At 34.4% G+C, this 25275-nt stretch overlaps 1 protein-coding gene across 3 annotated transcripts in view; it reads left to right on the forward strand.

Moving 5' to 3' along the window:
* LOC149543799 (pectin acetylesterase 3-like) overlaps positions 1-25275 on the forward strand; it is a 293789-nt gene that overhangs the window by 95505 nt on the left and 173009 nt on the right. For all 3 annotated transcript variants that reach the window (XR_016355683.1, XM_089798482.1, XM_089798481.1), the window contains exons 5-6: positions 14357-14436; positions 15999-16085. Coding sequence is in view for 2 of the 3 variants with exons in the window: in XM_089798482.1 (XP_089654608.1) it covers positions 14357-14436; positions 15999-16085 (167 nt within the window). In the remaining variant the exon portion in view is untranslated. The remainder of the gene's footprint in view (positions 1-14356; positions 14437-15998; positions 16086-25275) is intronic.

Below are 25275 nucleotides of genomic sequence, written 5' to 3' on the forward strand. Positions count from 1 at the left end.
ATAACTTAAGTCTATTTGCTAAAGCTTTTGATAGAATCTTATAGATAGTATACTATAAGGCTATAGGTCTGAAATCTACTAATTCTAAGTAGTTTGTTTTCTTAGGTATGAGTGGGATGAAGGTGTTATTGATTTCAGTTAGAAGGGTTCTTGAGTTGTGTGTAGCTTTTAAGGCCTCAGCCTATTATCTGCCAACATTTCTTAAAGAATTTTGTATTGAACCCGTTCAATCCTGGTGCTTTGTTTGGATTCATTTGGAAACTTCCTCTTCTATTTTTTTGAGTGTAAACTTGTTGTTTAGCCATCAATTTTCACTTTCTGAAATGAGGCTCAAGATGACTTTTAACATTTCTTCTTGTGCCATTGGATCAAATCCATTTGAGCCACTGTAAATTTCTTCGAAATAATTTACAAATTCTTTTGTGATTTCCTTGGGTTATGTTACCCAATTGTTATTTGCGTCTTTTCTTTTGGTTATTCTATTTATAGTTCTTTTATTCTATAATTGCTTTTATGGAAAAATTTAGTGTTTCCGTTCCCTTCGACCACAAAATTTCCCTAGTTTTTTGTTTCCAAAATATTTCTTCTTTTGTTAGAATGTTCCCATGTTTAGCCAGTAGCTCCTTTTCTTTAAGGTAGCTTTCTTCATTCATCCCTTTTTAAGTTACTGTATTATTAATTCATCTAGTACTTTTTCTAGGGAGAGTTTTTTTCTTGAAAAATATTGTTGAAATGTTGTCTATTGCATTTAAGAAGATTGTCCATGCCTACTTATTTTTTTGCAAAGAAAGATGCTTGTCTGCCATGACCCGAAAATTACATACAAATCAATCTATTTTAATGCATATATAACATGTTAAAAGTTATAGATAGAGACCTTATCCATGCTAATATATATATATATATATATAAAATTTATTGTTCTAAATAAAATCATCATATTATATCTATATATATATATAAATAATTGAAATATAAAACAATACATTATAATGAAAATAAAGATAGATACAAAAGAATTATTTAATAATAATAATTAAACAAATTGAAAGAGTGTGACTAAGAGTCACAACCAAATCTTGATGCATTTATTTGAAGGGAGTTAGATTTGAACCAAAGGGGGCGGCAGGATAACAGGACAGTATAAAGGCTATTATGAAGGCAGCAAACCAAAGGAGGAGAGTACAGAAGCCAACAAGCAAAGATAGAAAGAAATCAGGAACAATACTATTCTCTTGAATGGTAGTAGAGACACACAATACTCCCAGCCATCATAAACATTAAGGATTATCTCACCAAGTATGGACAGAAGCAGTAGATGAGATCGTAAATAGAAGAACAATGATTGTTTTACATTCAAACCATGGACAATATAGTTTGCAGCAACAGTAGAAATAGCTAGTGGGCATTGACCAAACTCCTGTGTGTATGTCGAATCATAGAAACAAATAATCCATATTTGTTTGCCAATGGAAGAAGTCAGAATCATCTATCAAGAGAGACGGTATGTTAGAAATATATTAGAGGCACAAGTCAAAGCTAGAAGTCAGGAACGAACATGTATAGATAAAGGCTCTGGACAAGAGGGATAGAGGCAATACGAGCAGAAGAGGTACATATACGAGTAGTATCGGATAGGGAAAATAAATAAAGGAGTCTTACGAGACTCATTGACATAAGTGACGTGGGGACAAAAAACTCAAACATATGCAGACAAAGAATTAATGACAGACTAAAAATGACCAACAAAACCATAGATTGGGCAGGCAGCGAGTAATTGTCTGAGATAGTCCCATAATTATAAAACGAAATGGACTGTAAATAAGACAAGGAAGATAAATGGAGGATTGAGAATATGAAATGATAAAGTAAATTTAGAGATAGATTAGAAGAAACTGCAAACATGATACGTAAGGCTAAGTGGTATTGAATTGATATAGGAATAGAGGAAAGTAAATATGCAACATAGACAGTGCAGAAACAAAACATGGTTACGTAACACGAGAGCATGATAGAACATAATAAGAAATGACATTCAGAATTATATCAAGCGGACAGAGATGACAGAATAAGACAGAGCCCTAAGTAAAGGGAAGGTGAGCAAACGAATATCAAATGACAAGTAAAATTAAAGAAAGAAACATACAGATTACTGTCAGCCTGTGACAGTATCACAAGAGATGAAACACAAGGATTGCAACAGTAAATGACCCATGATGATAAGGAAAATTGAATAAGCAAGGAAGGGTGATCAGATATAAGGCCATCAAGCCTAAGAAAGGGATGACCATTAAGTTCTAGAAATTATCATGAGTTAAATGTAGAATAATATCCTAGAGGATTCGGTGTAAATTCTGAGACCACCACAGGTATATGATACTTACTTTCAGGTCTAATGGTTATGTAGTAGCAAAATCAGAATGAGATAAGAACTTAATGGTTCCTATAGAGATCAAGTTAATCTTGGTAGAGGGCATCCGTTATGGGTGTCGAGTTTCTCTAAAATAGAGCTCAAAGACTAGAGGGCATTCTTAATTGGATGTTGGGATTCCAAATCAAAACCTAGAGAGAGATTTGTAGAGAATCTCTTAGAGACAATATATATTGTAGTGGTCAAACATATGCATATGTCAGAGATAAGAGACTTGGTAGAGGTGGGATCTCTACCAAGTAATGTTTCCAAAGATCCCAAAGAGGCCTAAGGAAGATGCTCTTTTCATGATAACCATCTAATCGAGATATAGTTCTCATCAGAGGTTTAAGTGGTTTGAGAAAGATCTCTTCCGAGGGATTAGGAGGGGTAGTCTGGGTAGTCTGGTTAGAATTTTAGATTAATATTTATTAATTCAATATTTTTAATATGTTTTACATGCAAAGTTCGATATTGTACGAACAATTTGTTGCAGGGTATAGCATTCATTCCTAACCCAAAAGTGGGAACATTATGTTGTTTATTGTAGTTTGCATCATGATTTTCACTTTGTTTGCCATATTTCTCCAAATTTGCAGAATTAGGGTTTAATCAGTCCCTTGTGTCACACGAGTTGGCTTCATTATTGAACACCACATCTACTTTGGTGCTAGAGGCCTTTGGGAGATTGCTGAATGTTAAAGATTGTATCTATGATAGAGATCGTTCTCTCTCAAAATCTAGACATTATTACCGTTATGGCCACCTTTAGCTGAAAATAACATACATTGTAATATTAACTTTAAATGACATGTGTCATTCACATGCATTGAGGTGTGAATATTCAAAGAGTTGTAATTAATTATAGGAGTTATGGGAAATTGAAGAGACTTCTGATTGTTATGTGAAGGGTCTCTTTATTGGTTATATATTTCCGTTTAAGTGAAAGGATTGTACACTTGAACTTTTATGATCAATAAAATGATATTTTATTGTGTGACTGGGTTTTCCCTTCATTTTAGAAGGCTTTTCTTAGGATATTTCTGATGTTTATTGTTTCAATTTTGGCTCTTTTCTTGTTGTTGTTTATCATCATTGATTTCTAGGCTCAAGATTTAACATGGTATCAGAGCCACGTTGATAACAACAATATAGGAAAATTAAAATATGATAGCTATGAGAAAGATCCTGTTTCACTCAGTTCTACAATTTTTATTTTGATTCCTTTTGGTGCTGGAGCAGACTACCATTTTTTTTACTATGTTCCAGCTAGTGTAACTCTACTCTTCTTTTAGCATATATGGACTTTCTTTCAGTTACTCTGCATACATGGAGGCTTTTAATTTTGGTGGAACCATTTTGATCAGTTTAGCTAACTTTTTGTATCCTTATTATTATCGATAGTGAGAAGCGACACTTATGATTTCTGAGTGCTCGATAATATTATATTTTGGAGAGTTTTATTTGGCCATATTTCTTCTTCAACCTATTTTATTCTTTTGTGAAATCAATAGTATGTGGCCATCAATTTCTTCAAAGGTTCTGATTTATTTTGAGCTCTATGCTTTCTGGTAATTTTCCCAGGGGTCTTCTAGCTGAGTTTCTTTCTATATGCTCGTATACGTTTTCTATAGTATTTTTGTCCCATGTGCAGGAGGGTCCTTTAGTATGCAATTTCAGCCAGACGTGGTAATTACTCCACCACAAAGATTATACATGCGCATGTGATAAAGAATCATTTTAGAATATGATTCGATATATCATTGAATATGAATGACATCAAAAGCTGTCTGACTCTTCCTTCTTTACTAGTTGAGACATCTCTTGTATAGACAATTGTCTTTTATTTGTATAAGTGAAGAAGTTTGTAACAACAAAACTATTTCCGTTCTCTTTCTTTGATTCAAATTTCGTCATGCGTGTGTGATAACTTGTAGCAATGAAGGTGAGAGTAATTTTGTAGAATGGGATGAGGATGAGAAGATCTTTATCTATTACTCAATATGGTGTTGTTGAATACGTTAGGTGTAAGGATTCTCCTTCCATGCGTAGAGCAATGTTGATATGGCGTGAGGATTTCCTTAGATAAATGATGTGAATTCATTCTCACAGGGACATGATAGTCTATTGAAGGAGTTCTTACCACTGTGGTTTTGAGCAAAAAGACTTAGATTTATGCATTAAATCGTGGCAGTTGTGGATGTAATTGTAGTATTGAATCTCAATTGCATCTCAAAGGAGGGAAGCACATTTCCTTCAAACTTCCTTTTGACTAGATTATGGTTGTCACTTCTAGTATTGAAGAGCTCTTTTCGGGGCCACCGTTGTTTTAGGCCTTATTAATGGTGTCACCAACATGCATGTCCTCAGGAGACACCTGTCATCTTTTACTATGATTATTAGTACTATTCATTTTGTTCATAATATAATGACATCCTAGACAATTGTGATTAGAGGTTGTCGAGTTTTTGGTTTAATGACTGTCTTTGTCAGTTATGGAATTTTGACCTTCATCTTCAGACTTCTTTTGTTCTTTTGTTGATCTCATTGTTGTTGCACGTGATGCCCCCAGTTTGGTTCAAGGTTGAATGTCGTAACCTGTAACAATTTGTTAGTATGATATAAAAAAAATGTATATTAGCATGTTGGAAATATTAAATTGATTAAAAATTGATTAACTACTACTGTTGCTAACCCCTCCTAATCCCTCAAAGAGGGATTCTTCTCAAATCGCTTAATCCTCTAGTGAGAATTACTTCTCGATTAGAAAATCATCATATGAAGAGTGTGTTCCTATGGCCTTTGTTTGGGATCTTTGATTAAGCACTTTACTTGGTAGAGATCCCACCTCTAACCAAGTGTTTGATCTCTGACATATGCATATGTTTGACCACTACAATATATATTGCCCCTAAGAGATTTTCTATGAATCTCTCTCTTTGGGGATCCCACTTGGTAATCCTGGCATTCAACTATGAACGCCCTCTAATCTTTGGTTTCCTTATGAGAAACTTGACATTCAAATGTGAATGCCCTCTATAAATATGCTATCATTTAATAATTGGTGTTGGTTTTTGCTAACCGGTGTGGTCGTACCTTGTAGGAGCTCACACTATTCTCACTTGCAAATATTTTGTTTATGTAGCTCAGCCTCTTTCAAATTATTCTTCTAATACACTAGCATATCTCTAATGGTATATTTTCATCCTTGTTTGTACAGTCACACTATCTGGTGTTTATTAACATTATATGTTGTTCTCTTCAGTTTAACTGGTTTTCAATGTTCCGACATGCCCACTATTCTTGAACACATTCGATTTGGTGTGTCTTTATTATCGATCTCTTCTATTTTATCATGTGTTATTATTTTTTGCTTGTTTTCTATTTAACTAGCGACCCATCTATGTTGGCTGGAGTCCGTTTGCTTATTCCAGATATCTGCTATACCCTTCAAATTTTGTCAAGGTTGTATCTCTTTGGCCAACCACAATTGTTTGTGGTGTATTTCTCTACTGTGCATTTGAAGATCTAATTGTAATATTCGAATCTTAATATCCACATGGAAGGACTGAAGGTTTGTTTCACTATTTGCGTTGGGGCGTGAGGATATATCTCCTCTTTGTTGCTTGTAATTATCCGATGAGTTTCCTTCCACTTCCAATGATTTTCTCTGCGTATCATCTAATGCCTTTCGATGCCTCTTACCCAGCCTCTAATCTCCTTAAATATGCGGATGTTACATTTGGTGAAAATTCATACCTTTTGTGACTTTGGTTAATATGATTTAGATTGATAATGTTTATTATCTCTCCCATTGGTTACATTCGATTTATTAAGGATAGGAAAGGAGTTTGTAATTTAGTTTTATTATAATATGTTTCTATTTTTGAGCATTTCTCATATAGATAATATTTCATAGTTAAATATCTTTATTTATTTATTCATTCAAGCATTCATTATATAATAATAATATATTCTATTCAATGTTTTGAGCAAATAAAAGAAATTTGTTTTATTTATTTAGAATATATATATATATATATATATATATATATATGCTTATTTTTGGGTTATTATAGTTTTCGACACTTAAAAACTATTGAGTGCCAATCTTGCACAAGTATATATATATATATTTGCTTATTTTCGGGTTATTACAGTTTTCGACACTTAAAAACTATTGAGTGCCAATCTTGCACAAGTACTACGCCAATGCCCTTAGACACTTAAAAACTATTGAGTGCCAATCCTGCAAAAGTACTGCATCAATGCACTCACCGAAGTCATCACACTCCAAGATGAAAGGTTAAGTAAAATATGGTAATGCAAAAAAGGAAAAGCACTCATTGCTTCCTTGAATTTATTGAAGGTGTGTTGTGCTTGTTTACTCCAATGAAAATATGCTTAGTCAAATCCGCCAATGGTGTATTGAGCTGAGAGAAGCCTTTTGCAACCCTCTTGTAGTAACTGCACAATCTGAAGAATCCCCATAACTCTAAGAGAGTTTTAGGTGGTAGCTAGTCAAGAATATCCTAATTCTTTTCTTGGTGAATCTAAACTCCATATCTACTAACAACATGTCCTATGTATGATATTTCTGTCATTCCAAAGTCACACTTGGACCGCTTGACAAACAATTACTTTGCATCCATAAATCAGAGGATTTCATCCAAATGCCTCAAACGCTCTTCCTAATTAGTGTTGTAGCTTTAGCCAGATTGATTTAATCGGAGATAAACTATGTTTAATTAGTTTACCTAATTGATAGTTAATTATTGTTGCTCCTAACAATTAATTATGAGGGAATTAACACATACATACATACACACACACACACACATACACACATACAGAGACACAAACACACATACCACCCTGGGAAATAAGTTCTAGGTAGGGGGGATAGAGGGGCCTCAATTTGGGGACAGTTGGGTGGAGGTGGTTGTGTAGATACTATATACTATAAATGTGGTACTTAAATGTTAGTTATGAAAATATGTATAATGATATAAGACATAAAGATGTAAAATACTAATTTACTAAAATTTAAATACTTGAACATTGCATTGGACATTGTAAATGAAAGTGGAACATTGAACATTGGACAATAAATTTTAAAATTTTAAATACTCAATTGAGAAAATGGAAGAGTTCTAACTTCTATTATATATATATATATATATATATATATATATATATATATATATATATATATATATATATATATATATTACATAATGCTAGTAAAAGATATCAAAAGTATGAGTACCTCATCATAAAGGTGATTACATTGAGTAGCATGATACGATACTCAATACGCCCAATAGAATATTAAAAAATGTTTTATTATTTAAACAAACTTTGTTTTTGTTGTACTAGGGACACCCAACTGCCCCTTGGAGGGGTCAGGGGACTTGTTCTCATACACACCCAATACACACATACACACATACAGAGACACAAACGCACATACCACCTTGGAAAATAGGTTTTGGATAGGGGGGATAAAGGGGCCTTAATTTGGGGACGACTGGGGGGATGTTGGTGTGTAGATACTATATGTAGACACCTAAATTTGATTACAAAAATAGGTAATCATATTTAGTCATCTCCTAAGACATTATTGATTAAATATTTATTATTTAATTAATTAATTGTCATCCCCTAGTTAATTAATTAATTAAATTAACTATAGTCCAATTGATAAAATTAAATGATAACCCAAAATCAAATTATCAATTAAAACCCTATTCCTCTATTAAATTAAATAAATTCTCAAGTCTATTTAATTTAATCTCACATCCTCCATTTTATTAAATAAATCATTTAATAAATTATCCAAACCCTTAAAACATCCCTAAACCCTATCTTAACCCCTAATCCAACCCATTCACCCATACTAACCTCACTTGGCCACCTAACTAACCTATCCCATCAAAGCTAAGCCACTTGCCCCCTAGCCCCTTCCTAAACCAAGCCTAAACCCCCGCCTAAACATGTGCACAACTTTAAGCAAGGGTTAAGACATGCTAACCAAAGCCAAAGTCAACAAGTCTCCCTTATCCTCTTCCATCCCTATCCAAGAGCATTTATGGCTCTTACATGCCATTAATGCCTCTTACATCCTTCTTAATACCTCTTACACACTCATCTTCCCTCATTACTCCCCTTGACCCTCCATTTTGACCACCCAATCCCCTTGTGACACTTGTCACAAGGCTAGAGCTCTGAACAAGCACAATCCATGTGCTTCCCTTTCAAAGTATCCTAGCCCTCCCTCATTGTTCTTCCATCCTTGCATTCAGACCCTCCATCTCTCTACCCCTTGGCTTTTAAATAAAACCCTTCCCTCTCACAAATAGGAATCCACTTCTATGCTAAAGTTATCATGCTATTTTGAGAGCCTAAAAACTACCAAAATACTATCATAATGCTGAAATCCCTCCACACCTCCATTCTTAAATCCCTCACCCACCTACATGCTTGATACCAAACCCCATACTTTGGAAGCTTGAGCACACATCCCCTATCCGTTAGGGACATATCTACATCACCATAGGTTACACCCGACGAGCTTACCATTCTTGGTTTGCCTTCCTTCTTGGTGATAACCTCGTCCTATCTTAAGTGTTAGCTTATTTAGTATTGTTAATGCTTTCAATAATAGTTAGTATTCAATTCGCACCACTAGATTAGGTGATACACTATATACTATAAATGTGGTACTTAAATATTAGTTATGAAAATATGTATAATGATATAAGACAAAGATGTAAAATACTAATTTACTAAAATTTAAATACTTGAACGTTGCATTGGACATTGTAAATGAAACTGGAACATTGAACATTGAACAATAAATATTAAAATTTTAAATACTCAATTGAGAAAATGGAAGAGTTCTAGCGTCTATTATATATATATATATATATATATATATATCATAATACTAATCATAGATATCAAAAGTATGAGTATCTCATCATAAAGATGATTATCTTGAGCAACATGATACGATATTCAATATGCCCAACAGAATATAAAAAAAATGTTTTATTATTTAAACAAACTTTGTTTTTGTTGGACTGGGGACACCCAACCGCCCCTTGGAGGGGTCAGGAGACTTGTTCTCATACACACGTGCACACACACACATACACATATATAGAGACACAAACACACATACACCCTAGGAAATAGGTTTTGGGTGGGGGGATAGAGGGGCCTCAATTTGGGGATGGCTGGGGGGAGGTGGGTGTGTAGATACTATATACTATAAATGTGGTACTTAAATGTTAGTTTTAAAAATATGTATAATGATATAAGACATAAAGATGTAAAATACTAATTTACTAAAATTTAAATACTTGAACATTGCATTGGACATTGTAAATGAAAGTGGAACATTGAACATTGAACAATAAATATTAAAATTTTAAATACTCAATTGAGAAAATGGAAGAGTTCCAACTTCTATATATATATATATATTACATAGTAATAGTCATAGATATCAAAAGTATGAGTATCTCATCATAAAGATGATTACATTGAACAGCATGATACGATATTCAATACGCCCCAATAGAATATAAAAAAATGTTTTATTATTAAACAAAATTTGTTTTTGTTGGACTGGGGACATCCAATCGCCCCTTGGAGGGGTCAGGGGACTTGTTCTCATCCCCCCATCTCCTTAGGGGACACCGAGATGTTCGCCTTCTCCTCAAAGGATACCAGGACGCCCCTTGTCTCCACTAGAATGACAACTGACTAGTGATGCCTTTGGAGATGTTTGAACGACGTCCCCCCATCCTCAGTGCATCCCCATATCCGAGACATTGGGACACTTGGGAGGCGATATGTCCCCAGGTTACGGAGAAAGATATATATATATATATATATATATATATATATATACATATAGATGTATGTGTATATATACATATAGATGTATGTGTGTATATATATGTATGTGTGTATATATATGTATGTGTGTGTGTGTGTGTATATATATATATATAAAATTGTGCATTTATACATACATACATATGTACACATTAATAACTATTAATATTATCAAATAATTCGTTGTCAAGAAAGAATTAACATAACATGATTGAATCATTAAAACCATGTAAAATAGTTTGTAACTATATTACATGTCACCGAACCAAATATGCATATTGGAATAATTGAAACCCCTGATAACCTTCATACAAACATTACATTGATCGGCAATTGCTAATCAAGTAATTCTCGTAATGAATTAACACATATAATAGTTAGCATGAGTTGGTACGATTTGGAGTATGGACATGTTCCATGTAGGACATGTTTATGTATGAATTGAGCCATGTAGAGACATGCCTCTACATTCTTATACATACAATTATTCAAACTGCTGCGTTTAACACACAAAAATAAAAGGCAGCAAGGTTTAAATAGTAGCAGTCTTATTCATATTTTCAGTTTAAATTATTAAGGCAGAAAATAGGATTCATTCATATAGAGAGATATTATCAACATAATAAAATATACTTACAATGTTTGCAGCCACTTCAATTGGACAAATCTGCATAAAGATTAAGTTAGTCTTGTGAAGAAGATCTTTTGAGAAACAATATTGTGTACATCAAGTATATAAATTTGAAATCAAGGTATTACAACTGATTCTTATTCCTTAACATGGTATTAAAGCCAGGTTTATAAATAATGCTAAGAGCATATACAACCTCATAAAATCTAAATCATCATCAGAGGAGTTTGCAATTAATAAACAATCATGGTGAATGAAGTTAGATTTGAAGATAGACTTGAAGGTGCTGCAAACTTTGTCTCATGGAAACTCAGAGTAATGATGACACTTAGAGAACAAGAATTAGATTCATATGTAGAAGATGTTGTATGAATACCAAATGATGTGACTGAGAAAACTCAATGGAAAAGGAATAATAATAAAGCCATGAAGATCCTAGTAGACTCATTAAATGACCACATAGTACCTTGCATTGTTGGGGAATGCTCCTTGCATTGCTGCCAAAGTCCCTTCCAACCCCTTCTCTCCTTAAAGGCATAGGTATTTGAGTACTTTAGACCTGAGAAAGGATCCATGTTTTGTGATTCTCAGGCTTAGGTTCCAGAGATAATATGAAACACGGAGGATGGTGTCAGTCTTCTCAAAAGCTCTTTGGCTCCTTAACTGGGCATGGTATTTGTGGGCTAACTTTGGCAAGGTTCCTTTCTTAGATCTATCCATCTACGAAACCCATGCTTAGCTAGAGGGCACACCTAAAGAGGTCACTTTCCAATGGTTGGGAGCTTATCGAAGCTGCTATCTCTAGTGTTGTCTAGGGAAAACCTAAAGATCAAGATCCCCCCTTTGTTGGGACTTCGTTAGCTGCTTAGTGTTTTTTGGGTTTGGCCTTTGCTATTATGTTTCAGAATCATCTTATATAGGCATTGAGGGAATGGCTTTTCACCCTACTCCTATTTTGCAAATTTGTAGTGTTATCATTTAGAGTTAATGAAAGTTTACATATAACTTATTTACCAAAAATCTATATTCATTTAGTATAGTTCATTACCCCATCATGCTTTAATTTTCGATTGAAAAATTTGTCATGTGCGTTGATAAAAATCAAATTGTTATAGCAAGTTGCAAGATTTGTATTGCAAGTTTTCTTAAGTTGAAGATTATGCCTTTGTACTAATTTCATATTTTAATTAATGAATCATTCATGTTTTTCTATGTAAGCTTATTCAATATTTATGTGCATTTGTTTAGTTGAATCTCTCCTTTTAGTTGAGCAATGCAAGTGTTCAGTCATATAATTTATTTCAATCTAAAAGCATAAGAACTTTTTCCTAGTGTTCAAGTGCATGCCACATTTTGCCCTTGGTGAATCCAGAAAGTACATTTACTTTTATTTAACATAAGCATGAAACACCCTAGAAAATATTGTAAAGATTGTAAATAACAAGTATACACAAAGCTTCCACTTCTGTAATAACCGTCCTCAAATTTGCTCTCAAAAATGCTGATGAAAGCTCAAGGAATTTCATCAAACAATTCACATGCAAGGGACGTATGATTGATATAGTATTTTAGCTAGCTTTAAATGACTTTTTCTTCAATTTGCATCAATCGGAATCTTGTGCTAGAAGACTCCAAATGGACTACACAATGACCTAACATGAGTGTGCTACTAATTTTGACAATATTCAGTGCATATATATGATCTAAGCATGAAAAATGAATACCTACAGCCAACTGGCATTTTTACAAACAGTTGGTATGCAAACTAACTAGCTGATAAATAATGATATTGAATTGCTTAAATGACACCAGCAACTATTATCTTCTTAATTGCAATGAAATTTCTAATACAATGCTCATGAAATATGGCCAAGACTTTTGGCATTTACATGGATTACAAAATGATAATGCTGGTATAATGCACAATTACAGCTGAAACTTCTAATGCCCTAAAAACAATACTAACAAGGGAACCTAGTTGTAGATGGCTGTAATAATTTCCTTCAATGCTGCCCCTTCTGTTTTGCTTTTTCGAACTGCTTTTTCGGATCTGCTTTTACGGACTGCTTTTTCAGCCTGCTTTTTCGGTTCCGCTTTTTCGGATTGCTTTTGCGGACTGCTTTTTCAGCTTGCTTTTTTGGTTCTACTTTTTCGGTTCCACTTTTACGGACTGATTTTTCAGCCTGCTTTTTCGATTCCGCTTTTTCGGACTGCTTTTTCGTATTTGCTTTTTCGGACTGCTACCATGATAAATCTCAAGACCATATCTTTCAATGGCGTCAAGATTTCCAACTTGAAGGGATTTTGTCCTTCAAACTATTGAGACATAATCTCCAGAAAATTTCCCAATTTCTTTGATATTTCCAAGCATACTAAAAAGAAGCTCTTCCTTTTTTTTTATAGTGTTCTCACAAGAGCTCAATCCTTCGTTTTCTCCATGTGGGATAAAACATCACTCCTTTTATGTAACTTATGTCTCCAATGTGTTATAAAATAAAGGGGACTCTTTTAATTTAAATATTTCCCACAAACTATAGTCTATGCATTAATAAAGTTAAATATTTAAATTTAACTTTATAAAATAGCTTTATCAATGCATAACAAATCTTATCAATGATAAACAAGTCTTCTTGTCGATTTTAAACAATTACCATCGACATACCGCTGCCACTGGATGTTCGACCATATCCAAGATGACTTACTATAAATAGTAAGTATGCCCAAAGTTGCCTCAAAACCCCACAGAAAGACTTGTAGCTGAAACTATCTAAGCCAAATGGCCTCTAAGTCCTTTTAATGTCCTAGTTAGCCTATGGGACCGTGGGGAAATAGGCTAACAACAACATCATGCTATAAATGCTAAAAAGGGGACATTACAACTTCTATTTTGAAAAAAATGTTCTGTTACGTACACATGTTATCTATTTTTAGTTGCACTTGAAGCTAAAAACTGAAATGCTAATAAAAAGCCCATCAAAGCTCAGCTTTCTACCTCTATCAGTCAATTGCCATTTCTTTTCTTTTCTCTTATTCTTACCATCTATTATCCCTTGAATTGTTAGTGTTAATTTTATATCCATTTCAAACTAGATGTCCTGAAAGGATGGCATCTTTGCAAATTTTACGTTTTTGAAATTCAATTCTTGGCTGTTAAAAAATCATGCATATACAATTTTTTGGATAAAAGTTCATCTTTTGAATCATATAGCTAGTTTTCCTTTTCCTTACTCAAGCTTTAGATAGAAGCAAAGCTAGTTGCAAAAAATATTAATGGCCTTGAGATGCTGATAAAATTGAGCTCCAATCATGTCTCGTTGAAATCAGGCATTAATATGGTTTATATATAGCATTGTAAAAATATGTACATATTTCTATACTTGCCTTTTTGATATAAGCTTGTATAGCAGATTTTTACAATTGGAATAGAGTCAAAGTTCGTTATTGTGATGGAGCTTCATTTTCTGGAGATGTTGAAGATGAAAATCAGGTTGGTAAATTCTAGATATTTTTAGGTTTAACTCTTTGTTGAACTTGGGTTAACAGAATTGCAGTCCTCTACTAAGTTCTAGAGATGAATCCTGTTTTTTAGTTGAAAGGACAGATTTTATATTAGAATTTAAAGAGGCTTATGCAGAACATTTTTTAAACAGCTATGAGCATCATTATGTAAACATTTTTCAATAATGCCATTTATTGTAAACAGTAGTAGTAATGAACCTTCACATTAGATTATAAAATAACAATGAGCGAAAATATAATTAAGAGAAAAAGATAAGGAACATTAAATTTGAACCAGATTAATTACTTTTCAACTGGGAATTGGTAAACTTGTTAACAAGCCATTTACATATAAACATCTGTGTGCAGGATAGATCCACCCAAGCCCTCCGATGCAGAGTCCAAGAAAACAGATCCCATCGAGGAAAGAAATATAACTCATCAAATCCAACACAACCACAGCAAGCTTTATGTAACCCTCGTCTTCTATCCAGATATACAGTGACTCAAACCCTCACTTCATTGTGTATGGTCAAATTAGAGTATTGTGTATGACAATCACTCAATCCTTCAACATCATAAGGACCAATCATGCCACCTATACAATTAAAATTGAACTCTGTCCAAAAGGATACAAACTCTCAAAAATCAATTCTTTTCCTTTACAGATTATATACCCTATAATTGATGCATGAAATAATCAGCTTCATAAATTGAATCATACAGTTTGTTAATATAGTGATGCTATCATAAAAGAAAACAGACCATCCTACTCTAATCAATTGCAATCCATTGTTGGAAAGAATGACAGACACTATGCTATGTTCATGAATAACCCAAAATAAGTCAATGGGACATAAACGCAATCATTGAGAATAGTTACAACGGGATCGCCTAAAGCATCTCATACATAAAATGCTAAAAGAAGAGTTGATGAGGAAACATGAATTTTGAAAGTAATCAAATCTACAACTTATGTATATTTAGGACCAGTACAGTCAGCATTTTTAGTTTATTTGTAAATTTCTTTATCGATAAGATTTCATAGAATATTTTAAAGTAAGATATAAATATTGTGAATTTTTATTTTTAAAAGAATGCAATGTGTTGATCTTGTAATGGTTGCCTGCAGTTTATTGTCTTCTGATTTTTTTGTGTTCATTATTTATTCTTCAATTATTGATAGATATTGTTAGGTTCTCAAATAGAAATGGATGGAAAATAGTTAAATAAACCCAACTTTTACAAGTAGCTCTAAGATTATTCCTTGTAAAATAATTTGAAGCCCTGACTACTGATGCAGTCCTTAGACTTCATACCCAGAATTGCTGTGTATTGTCATCATACGGAACCGTCAATTGTGCCCATGCAATGACTTTGTATATTCATGCATATCCATTTCGTTCAGTTATGGTTTATATTTTGTGTTTCTTTTATGTTAGTTATATCCCCATAATTACCAACCAATGTTAATTTGATTGCCATTAACTTGACATATTTTCACTTACAAAATGCCTGGGCAACCTTATTAATTTGTACATGATATATTAGGAATACAAAGTCTTCTTCAGAGGTCAAAGAATCTGGAAATCTGTCATGGAGGACCTCTTGGCCAAGGGCATGGATAAAGCTGATAAGGTATTCTCCTCTCACTCTGTTTTTGCATCTGTACTTGTAAATTTGCAATGCACCATAATAATTTAATAAATTGATATTAAAATTCTAAATGAGCAATAGCTAACTTGGTCAGAATAGGGAATCAGACCTCACATAAAGATCTATTAAGGCAACACTTGGGGCCTACAAAAAGTAGATGAATAAGTACTTTCTTTTATTTAAATAAATATTTAGCTTTTAAATACATTCAAGTATTTAAGCATAACAGAAACATGATAGATTGCAAGGACTGTGATGGACAGAATGCTGTATATTATGCAGCAGTTGGACCAAATGACAGTTGCCCTTTTCTAGAATCAATTTTAACAAACCTGGAAAGAAATCAAGTTTTCCTCAGAGATTCCAGCCAGATAACTCTGTTACACGTGACAGTTGCCCTTTTCTAGAGTCATCTTGTTCCATCGATGACGAATGATTGCTTATCCGGATCCACGCGTGGATCCGAGCAGGATTCTCGATCTTGCCTAGATCCTCGAGGATCCAACGCAGATCCACGAGAATCCGCGGCCAAGGAAGCCAAAAAATAATAAAAAGTGGGCCCAATTAAGTTTTTGATTTTTTTTTTTGTGTATACCCTAAAAATGACCCTTTAAGTCATTATGCAAGTTCATTTGCTATCACATTTGCTCCCTCATTTTGCTCTCTTATAGTTGCTAAATTGAAGTGCTTGGATTTGAAGGAGATCGGTTGTGGAGCTCCAAATACATTGCAATACGTGTTTAAGGTATGCATTTCAACCATATTCTTTAGTTCTTTCATAGATAATTGACTTATTTCTAGTTTTCCAAAATTTCAAGTTTTTGTTTAAGTGTTGAAGAATGGTTTTTAAATTTTTTTTTTCTAGATTGCAAAAATAGAACACTGAGTAGTGAAGGCTCAGTGGGTGGTTCTGGATCACCAAGATTCAAAGGGGTCTCCTTTATGGAGACATGCAACAAGAATTACACAATGTCTTGGGGGTGGGTCATACATATGGAAATGTAATTATCACAATGTACAATATAGAAGCTCCTATTCCTAAGTGAAAAAACATTTTTTGGGCCTTGTGGGTGAAGGAATTAACATGTGTGAGGGTAGTGGGCCAGATAAGAAGGGATTACCAGATGCACAAATAACAACATTAGCAAAAGAGCAAGAAGATGCTGATAGAGTAGTTGCAAAAACAAAAAGTGGTGCTTCCAAAAGAACAAATGCATCAACACCACCATCCAATCAAAAAAGAACGAGAACACATCCTTTTTTGCCTATGCCAACTACAAATGACGAAGATGTAGGCCCATCTCCACTCATCTGCAAGAGAGGCCGACTAGATAGGGTATTCCAAAATGAATTGAGAGACATTGCCGATCACATATTTGGACCTTGTTTGATTGCAAATGGTGGTTCATTTAATTTTGCAAGATCACCTTATTTTAGGGAGATGGTGCAAGCAATAAATGAAGCAACCCTTGGTTATAGACCACCTGGTTATGAGAAGTTGCTCACTACCATATTACACGATGAGAGGAATTCTGTAGAGGCTGAACTTCAACTAATAAGAGATTCTTGGGTTTAATTGAGTGTGTCTATTATTTTGGATGGGTGTAAAGATTGTAGAAACCATCCATTGATCAATGCTATTGCTGTATGCCCCAAGGGGGCAATGTTCTTGAAGGCAGTTGATTGTGAAGGGCAAGTTAAAGACTTAGATTTTGTTTTACACATTCTCATTGATGCCATAGAGTTAGTGGGTCATGATAATGTTGTCCAAGTGGTTATGGGAAATACAAAAGTTTGTAGGGTTGCAGGGATGATTGTAGAGTTTAGATATGATCATATCTTTGGACACCATGCACTGTCCACTCTCTCGATTTGGCGATGAAATCAATTGGCACCGAAATAGATTGGGTGAAAAAGATAAAGATATACAAGGAAGCTGAAGAGATTCAAATGTTTGTGACAAATCACCACATGTCACTAGCAATTTTTAGGAGTTTCTCGGACTTGGAATTATTGAAAGTAAATTTGTAAATTTAATATTCAATTATATATTATTGGATTCCATAATATTTTTTTCGTTGGTTACATTAACATGTTTTAATTTTTTAATGTATTACTTACTTGAGTATAAATTGTTCTTAGGTTGCTGAAACCCGCTTTGCGTCTCACACAATCATCTTGAGACGACTTGTGAGGGTAAAGGAAGCATTGAAACAGATGGTCATTAGCCCCCAATGGGGCATTTGGAAGAATTCTAATGTAGAAAGGGCCTTAAATGTGAGAAGAATAATTCTAGATGAGGATTGGTGGGGTCTTGTGACTTATGTTTTGGAAGTCACCGACCCAATAATGGCAATGCTTCACTTTGCAGATAGTGATGATGTCATGTCCCCTCATTCATGCTAGTGCTTTTGGTGCCTGGTTAATCTATCTCCACATCCAGATAGATTAACGACATTTCCAGAAAGGATGCCTGCCAGTCATAAGCGAAGATTTGTCCTAAGTTCTTCATTTAATGTATTAAAGTACTTTAATAAAGTTACTTTATGTTTTATTAAGACATTCACTTTATAAAGTGACTTAAGTGACCAGAAGACGAAATTGGTGTTTTATCCCACATCTCTTATTCCTACACTCTTTCCTCACTTCGAGGTTATAAAAAGGAGGCTTAGTCTTGGGAAAAGCACAACGAATATATATGTTATAAAACACAAATCCAAAAAGTTGCTTAGGTGTGACTAGTTATCTCCTAAGGCTGAAAATCCTTGAGGAAATAAAAACAGTGATGCTGGATGCAAACCTGACACTTACATTTTATATCAGTATTGGAATTCAATTGAATATCTTGGAAGTTGGCAGTAAGTGGAGTTCTCTAGATGGCAAGGGACACACAGGTAAGTATTTGAGAATTGCAAGCAATAAATGCCATTGATTTGTTTATTCCTTGGGCAGAGGGCATAATAGCTGAATGCTTTCCATACTGTAGAAAGTTGCCACAATGTTAATACATTACGTGGGTTATAACTAATTGAAGCTTTCAACACCTCTCCCAATATCGCATTCTATAACAGTGGAGCCCATTTGTAAGGGAATGAATAAGCGGTATTCAAGAATCAATTCACAGGAAAATACGTGAATGAACATCTCCAGTTGTGACGAGTATGTAAGTGTCTATTGGGATAGTATTCGGGTAGTAGTGCTGAATTTCTAAGTCACCTAAAACTTCAAAGAATATTACATAGACAAGTCTTGAACTTTTGCAATATCAATTGAAATAGTTAGAACTCTTAGAACTGGTGTTATAGGGTTTGCAACTGAAGATTTGCTAAACACAAGGAATCCATCATTAACAACAAGAAGATATGATTTCAGGTCGTTGGAAGTAGCACTGTTTTCTGTTCAATGCTAAGGGAAGTTGGTTCGAGATTTGCATTTAAAACTGTGAAGATAGGCCACAGTAGCTCCCTCGCACCAGATCACCAAGGAAGATCAGTACCGGCGACTATCTCCTGGTTCATCATTTTCTCATTTTGTATTAGTGAGATTGTATTCAGCTTTTCAAACATAGGGATTTAAAACCGGTTTACTATCTCTATCATAGTCTCAAATAGATTTGGGAACAAAATGCCTATATAAACTTGTTGTTCTAAATCTTGATTTGAATTTGAGCTCTGTCTCCTTCAATTGTCTTCAACCTTGGCATGCATGCATGAGAAGTGGTATATCTAAAATGGCTCCTAGTTAATACAGAAAAAACTATATTCACCAATTGTTTGACAAAAATACCATGAGCATTAGTGTTAATTTTTTGACCCGATTTAAGAAGGATTATTATAGATGAGGCATGCCTTGGGGATATTTATGATTCCAGGGACGCTATGTTGGAAAAGATTAAAATGGTAAGTTCTACGCTCTCTTACAATTTTTTGAGAGATATCTAGATTCTAAAGTTTAGATTGATGTAATCACTAATTATAATTATTATTCATATCTCATGTCTTAGGTCATATAGAGGAGGGATAATGATCCTCAAGATGCCTTTTACAAAAAGGTGTAAGAAATTTTTCATCATTGATGGAACAGGATGACCACACCTTTGCAGCTCCTCGCATATGCTCTATCCCCAAGGTACTGTAGTGCTTATCAAATGCTTGCGCTTATGTTATCCAATGTTTGTGCTATTGATATTTGATAATGTTCTATTGTATTATGTTATCCCCTAGGTACAATAGTGCAGATATACTTCACCTTCTAGGTAGAGTACCACCATTTAGAGATGCAGAGGTTGCAGATGGGTATAAGGGGGCACTAGCTAAAATATTCCAAGATCCAAAAATTGGGGCAATTGTGAGGAATGAATTTGCTGCCTTCATCTTAGGTGATAATTTCCACCCTATTGCTATAGCAGATCAAAGTAGGATGGATGCCATTAAATGGTGGTACTTTCATGGGCATGATTTCATGTACCTCCAACTTCTTGCCATAAAGATCCTATCCCAAATAAGTTTGTAAAATTTAATGCCTAAAGTTGATTTCTTAAGCTTAAAGTTAACACTCTAACTTCCTTGAATTTATCTTGATTGTTGTATTGACATTTTTAAAATTTCTCTTTAGGTTGCCAGCTCTTCTACAACTGAGTGGAATTGGAGTACTTACTCCTTTATTCACTTAGTCAAATGCAACCGGTTGGCTGCAAAAAAAGAAGAAGACCTTGTGTTCATTCACAACAATTTGCGCTTGTTGTCACAAAATGATCCTAAGTACAAGAAGGGGGCTGAAAAGATTTGGGATGTAGCATCAGAGACTCCTATTTAGATATGATCATCCAGGATTTTGCTAGATCCACTTTGCTTGATGGGGATGATGATGAGGAGGATTATGAGTTCACAATGACCTCTACTACTAGTGGAGCTGGTTTGGGATACAAATATGACACTTGGAGCTCATCAGTACTCCCTTGATGCAGATTTTCTTGAAAATATATGTGATGATTAAATCAAAAACTTTAGTTGTCACTCTTGACTCTTTTATGAGTAAATCATGTTACAAACTTTAAGTCTAATGATCTATGTTTTGAATGTTACAAGCGTTCACTTTCAGTTATTCAGCGTGAATGTGTTGATTTTCTTCATAATCATGAAAGTAGATCAGTTATCAAGTATAGTAGATTCATAGATGCATACTAGAATCATAGATTCATACTATGAAATGATTTAGAATTATGAATATTTCTCTTATATATATATATGCACAAATCCTCCACGAATTATAATTGGGAAAAAAAAATCCCGAATCCATGGATCCGATTCACATGCCAGAATTGGATTCGTTTCACGAATCGGCAACTAAGAGAAATTGCCCTTGAATGCAGAAGGCTTGATAAGTTAGGAGAAGCAATCATGAAAAGTGATAATGTTTTTGGAATGCCGCCTTATTGCATCAGTGTTTCTCAACCGTTTGTTAGTTGAAGAGTAATGCTACGAGGAGGAGAAGGAGGATGCATTAGGAATGCTAGCAAGGCAATTGTGCAGGTGATCGTAGCATCTAAGATTACAAAGAAAAGTTGAGACAAGAGAGCTCTCCCTTTGAAGGGGAGTAGAATGTGAGGGGATTTTGTTCTAATCTCAGGATGGTCATATTCTTGCCTTGTCTTGGGCTCAATCTGATGACAATAGGTTCAAGGTGGTATTGGATCTATCACTTTCAGCCATATATGGATCATGCTAGATGATGGGAGTCTCTCGGAGAAAAATATCTTCTATGATTGGTACCATGTGAGTAGGGTATGCTTCCATGACAAAGGGAGAAGCTAGATAGGATTTTCTTTAGTTGACTTTCAAGAATTTTGGTCATATCAATTTAGAGGGAGTAGACCATGTTGAGATGGTTTCTGTAGTGATTAGTGTTGTCCTATATTTTGTTACCACAAAATGTAGGTAATAGTACAAAACTTTTTCAACTTAGTTTCGCATTTTTTTGAGATTAGTTCATTATTTAAGTGGCTAACATTGATCAATCAATCAGCCCCAATTGGTGTAATGAATCCTTTTACTGAAGGCTTTCGTTAAGTCTATTTTGTTTTTTGTTTTATTAAGCCTCCAATTGATTTTTGAAGCGTTGAATGTCCTTTTTCTTAGTTTTGAGTGTGTGATTGTTTGCTTTTGGGCTTTTGGTTTTGTTCAAACCCTTGTTTTTAGTTTTCCCTTCAATTCGGTATATCCTTTTCCTTTTACTGAAGGCTTTCGTTAAGTCTATTTTGTTTTTTGTTTTATTAAGCCTACAATTGATTTTTGAAGCGTTGAATGTTCTTTTTCTTAGTTTTGAGCGTGTGATTGTTTGCTTTTGGGCTTTTGGTTTTGTTCAGACCCTTGTTTTCAGTTTTCCCTTCAATTCGGTATATCTTAGGGCTTAATCAGGCTTGACAAGCAAAACATGTGACCATTTTAGTGCCCAACAGGTGGACTGTCCAGAGGGAAAAGCAGCAGCCTTCAGAATTCATGGTAGTCCCTAACCAGCATACCTAGGTCAAAAATATATAAATGCTGCTCCCAGATTTTTATTTCCCAAATTTCCTCACGCCCAGTTATAGCTCCAGCAGGCTTCCAATACTAAGCACAATTGCTGTTGATGCTTGATCACTGTCCGATAATTAAACTCCAGCTCTAGCCCAGATTGACCTCCTGTAGGTCTCAATATTAACATCAATTCCTTCACCAACTCAGAACAATGAACTCCAACAGTCAATTCTCCTAAGGCATAGTATGAAACAGTAGTAGATGTTGGCCAATTGTATACCTCAACACAATTGCCAATACAATCTTAAAACAATCTCAGAATTTAGAGACCCTTATACTTCAGCAAGGGCACAAAACTTCAGAACCTCAGAAAAAGCCACAAAGGCAAAATAAAACAAATCAATATTCATGGGTATCTTCCAATGAAATGAGTTCATAATTATAATGCTTTGTTGATAAAAGTTTCCAAAAGAACTCAACTTCTGAAACTGGTAAGTTTCCCGAAAGAACTTGGCTCATGAAACTTTCCAACACAACATTACTTTAAATATTTAATACTTGGCTTAGGCATATAAGAAATGGCCACTTCCAATGATGACTCAACCCTCAACTTAAGTGAAATTATAAAGTTAAATTATAACTTTATAATAAGTCATTTAATAATTTAATAATAATTTGGCCACTAAAAATATAATAACTCCCAAAATGCTCATAATGTAAATATGTCATCTGAAATAAGAGTGACACCTATTATTTCTCCATGTGACCAAATGCACTTTCCAAAAATAGAAAGGGTCCATCTCAATCAACACCCAACTTACCACAAATAGTAAGTACATGTGCTTGATCCCAATCTAAGCCAAATGAAGACCAACCTGTAGCTTACTTAATTGTGGAGAAGACAAGAACCTCCCAAGCCAAGCCACTGCCTCATAAGACCTTCTATCCACAATAAGTAGCCTACGAGGTTAACAATAATAGGCTAGTTCCTGAAACTCTGCTACTAGCAAAAATGGGAAAATTACGTTTCCCAAGAATGCAAGAGCATATCACACCTTTTCACTTTCCACCTTTCCATGCAAATGCATCACATCTTTCCATAGTTCACCAACACATTCCAAAGCATATTATGCCCATTTCCCAATATATGCAATTACATTCCAAGAGTATTTACATGTAATGCCATCCTCCATCCACATTCACTTGTAATTCTATCCTCTGAACCTAATTACATGTAAATCACTTTACATGTAATTACATCTAAAGAACCCGATTTTGGTAAAAGGTTACATTTTTAAACACCAATGTCGCTATTTGCACACATCCAATCCACCCTTGATAGTCTGGTTTTGGCCCTTTTTGCCCGAATACATATGCTTTCCGGTTCATATCCAGCCATCATATGTGTTTCAATAAGTATCTAGTCCATACTTCAAACACTCATCCCTCTTGAATCCGTCATTGTAATGCAAATCCCAAAGTTTTCATGGACCCAATCTCATTGGGAGATGATTTCATCTTCATGTTGTGGCACACTTTTCAAGATACGTGAGAACTTCAAAGAACAGACGCATCTTGTCGAGAAGACGTGCTTCAAATCCAAGGAAGCAATAATTCATTTGGTCTCCACTTTTCCAGTGGTTGGCCTAGAACCTGAGTTCGTGTGGGAATGTGCAAGCTCTTTGCTTCAAATAAAAAAGAGGTTAAAGGTGTTGATGGAAAGTTCTCCCAAGTTTACATCCAAACACCATCAAGAAGGTTTTTAGAGTGTTGGAGACTCTCGAATGTGCCAATCTACAAAGGAGAATTAACGTCAACTCAAACGAGAAAAAGCATGATCACATCGAGTTTTCAAATGACAACGAGAAATTCATCAAAGAGAGTTAAAGGCTATCAAAAGATGCAACACCATGGTTATCAAGGTGAAAGTAGTGACATAAAATATAGGAACTCACAATCTTGTGATCATCCGGGATTGCATCATCAAGTACAAGGCCTTTGTCAACAATCTATAGGATCGATTCATTTAGAATCAACACCCTCAACATTTTCTTCAAGTGTTTTTCATGTTTGTAGTTGGAGAGATTGAATTGCATGAAATTATGTAATCACATTTGATTCGATTGCATATCCTTTTACCATATAAACTAGTAACTTCTCTCACCTAGTTTGACCGGGTCAAAGTTGGTTGAGTTGCTACCACTTTTTCTTCCACTTTTTTTTCAACTCCTTTGCATATATAAAGGAGTGCACTCTCATTGTAAAAATCATCTTTTGTTGTATGCAAGAAAGCTTTGCCAAACTTTTGTAAGCATAGCTTTGATTGTGTAGTACCAATTTGGGAGTAAAGTGAATAAAAAAAGCAATTGGATTCAAAGCTTTGACTGGAAGCAATTGTGATAGAGCAAATTAGAAGCTTTGACTATAATTTGTGCCTAACGTCTTTGATTATGTGTTCAATAATAGAGAATAGTGAGTTAAGAAGATATTTGAGCCAAAGCTTTGACTTGGAGTGGTTGTGGTAATACATAGATTAGAAGCTTTGATTGTAGCTTGTGTTACCATTTCAAATTCACAAAAAATAGTTAGAATTTCCCTACTTCTAGAAGTCTTTGTGCCCACATTGTAGAGGTTTTTCTTATAGAATATATTTAAAC

The sequence above is a fragment of the Cupressus sempervirens genome, chromosome 8, assembly GCF_028749045.1.
Source record: "Cupressus sempervirens isolate cs-2001-9-10 chromosome 8, ASM2874904v1, whole genome shotgun sequence".
NCBI classification, from domain to species: domain Eukaryota; kingdom Viridiplantae; phylum Streptophyta; class Pinopsida; order Cupressales; family Cupressaceae; genus Cupressus; species Cupressus sempervirens.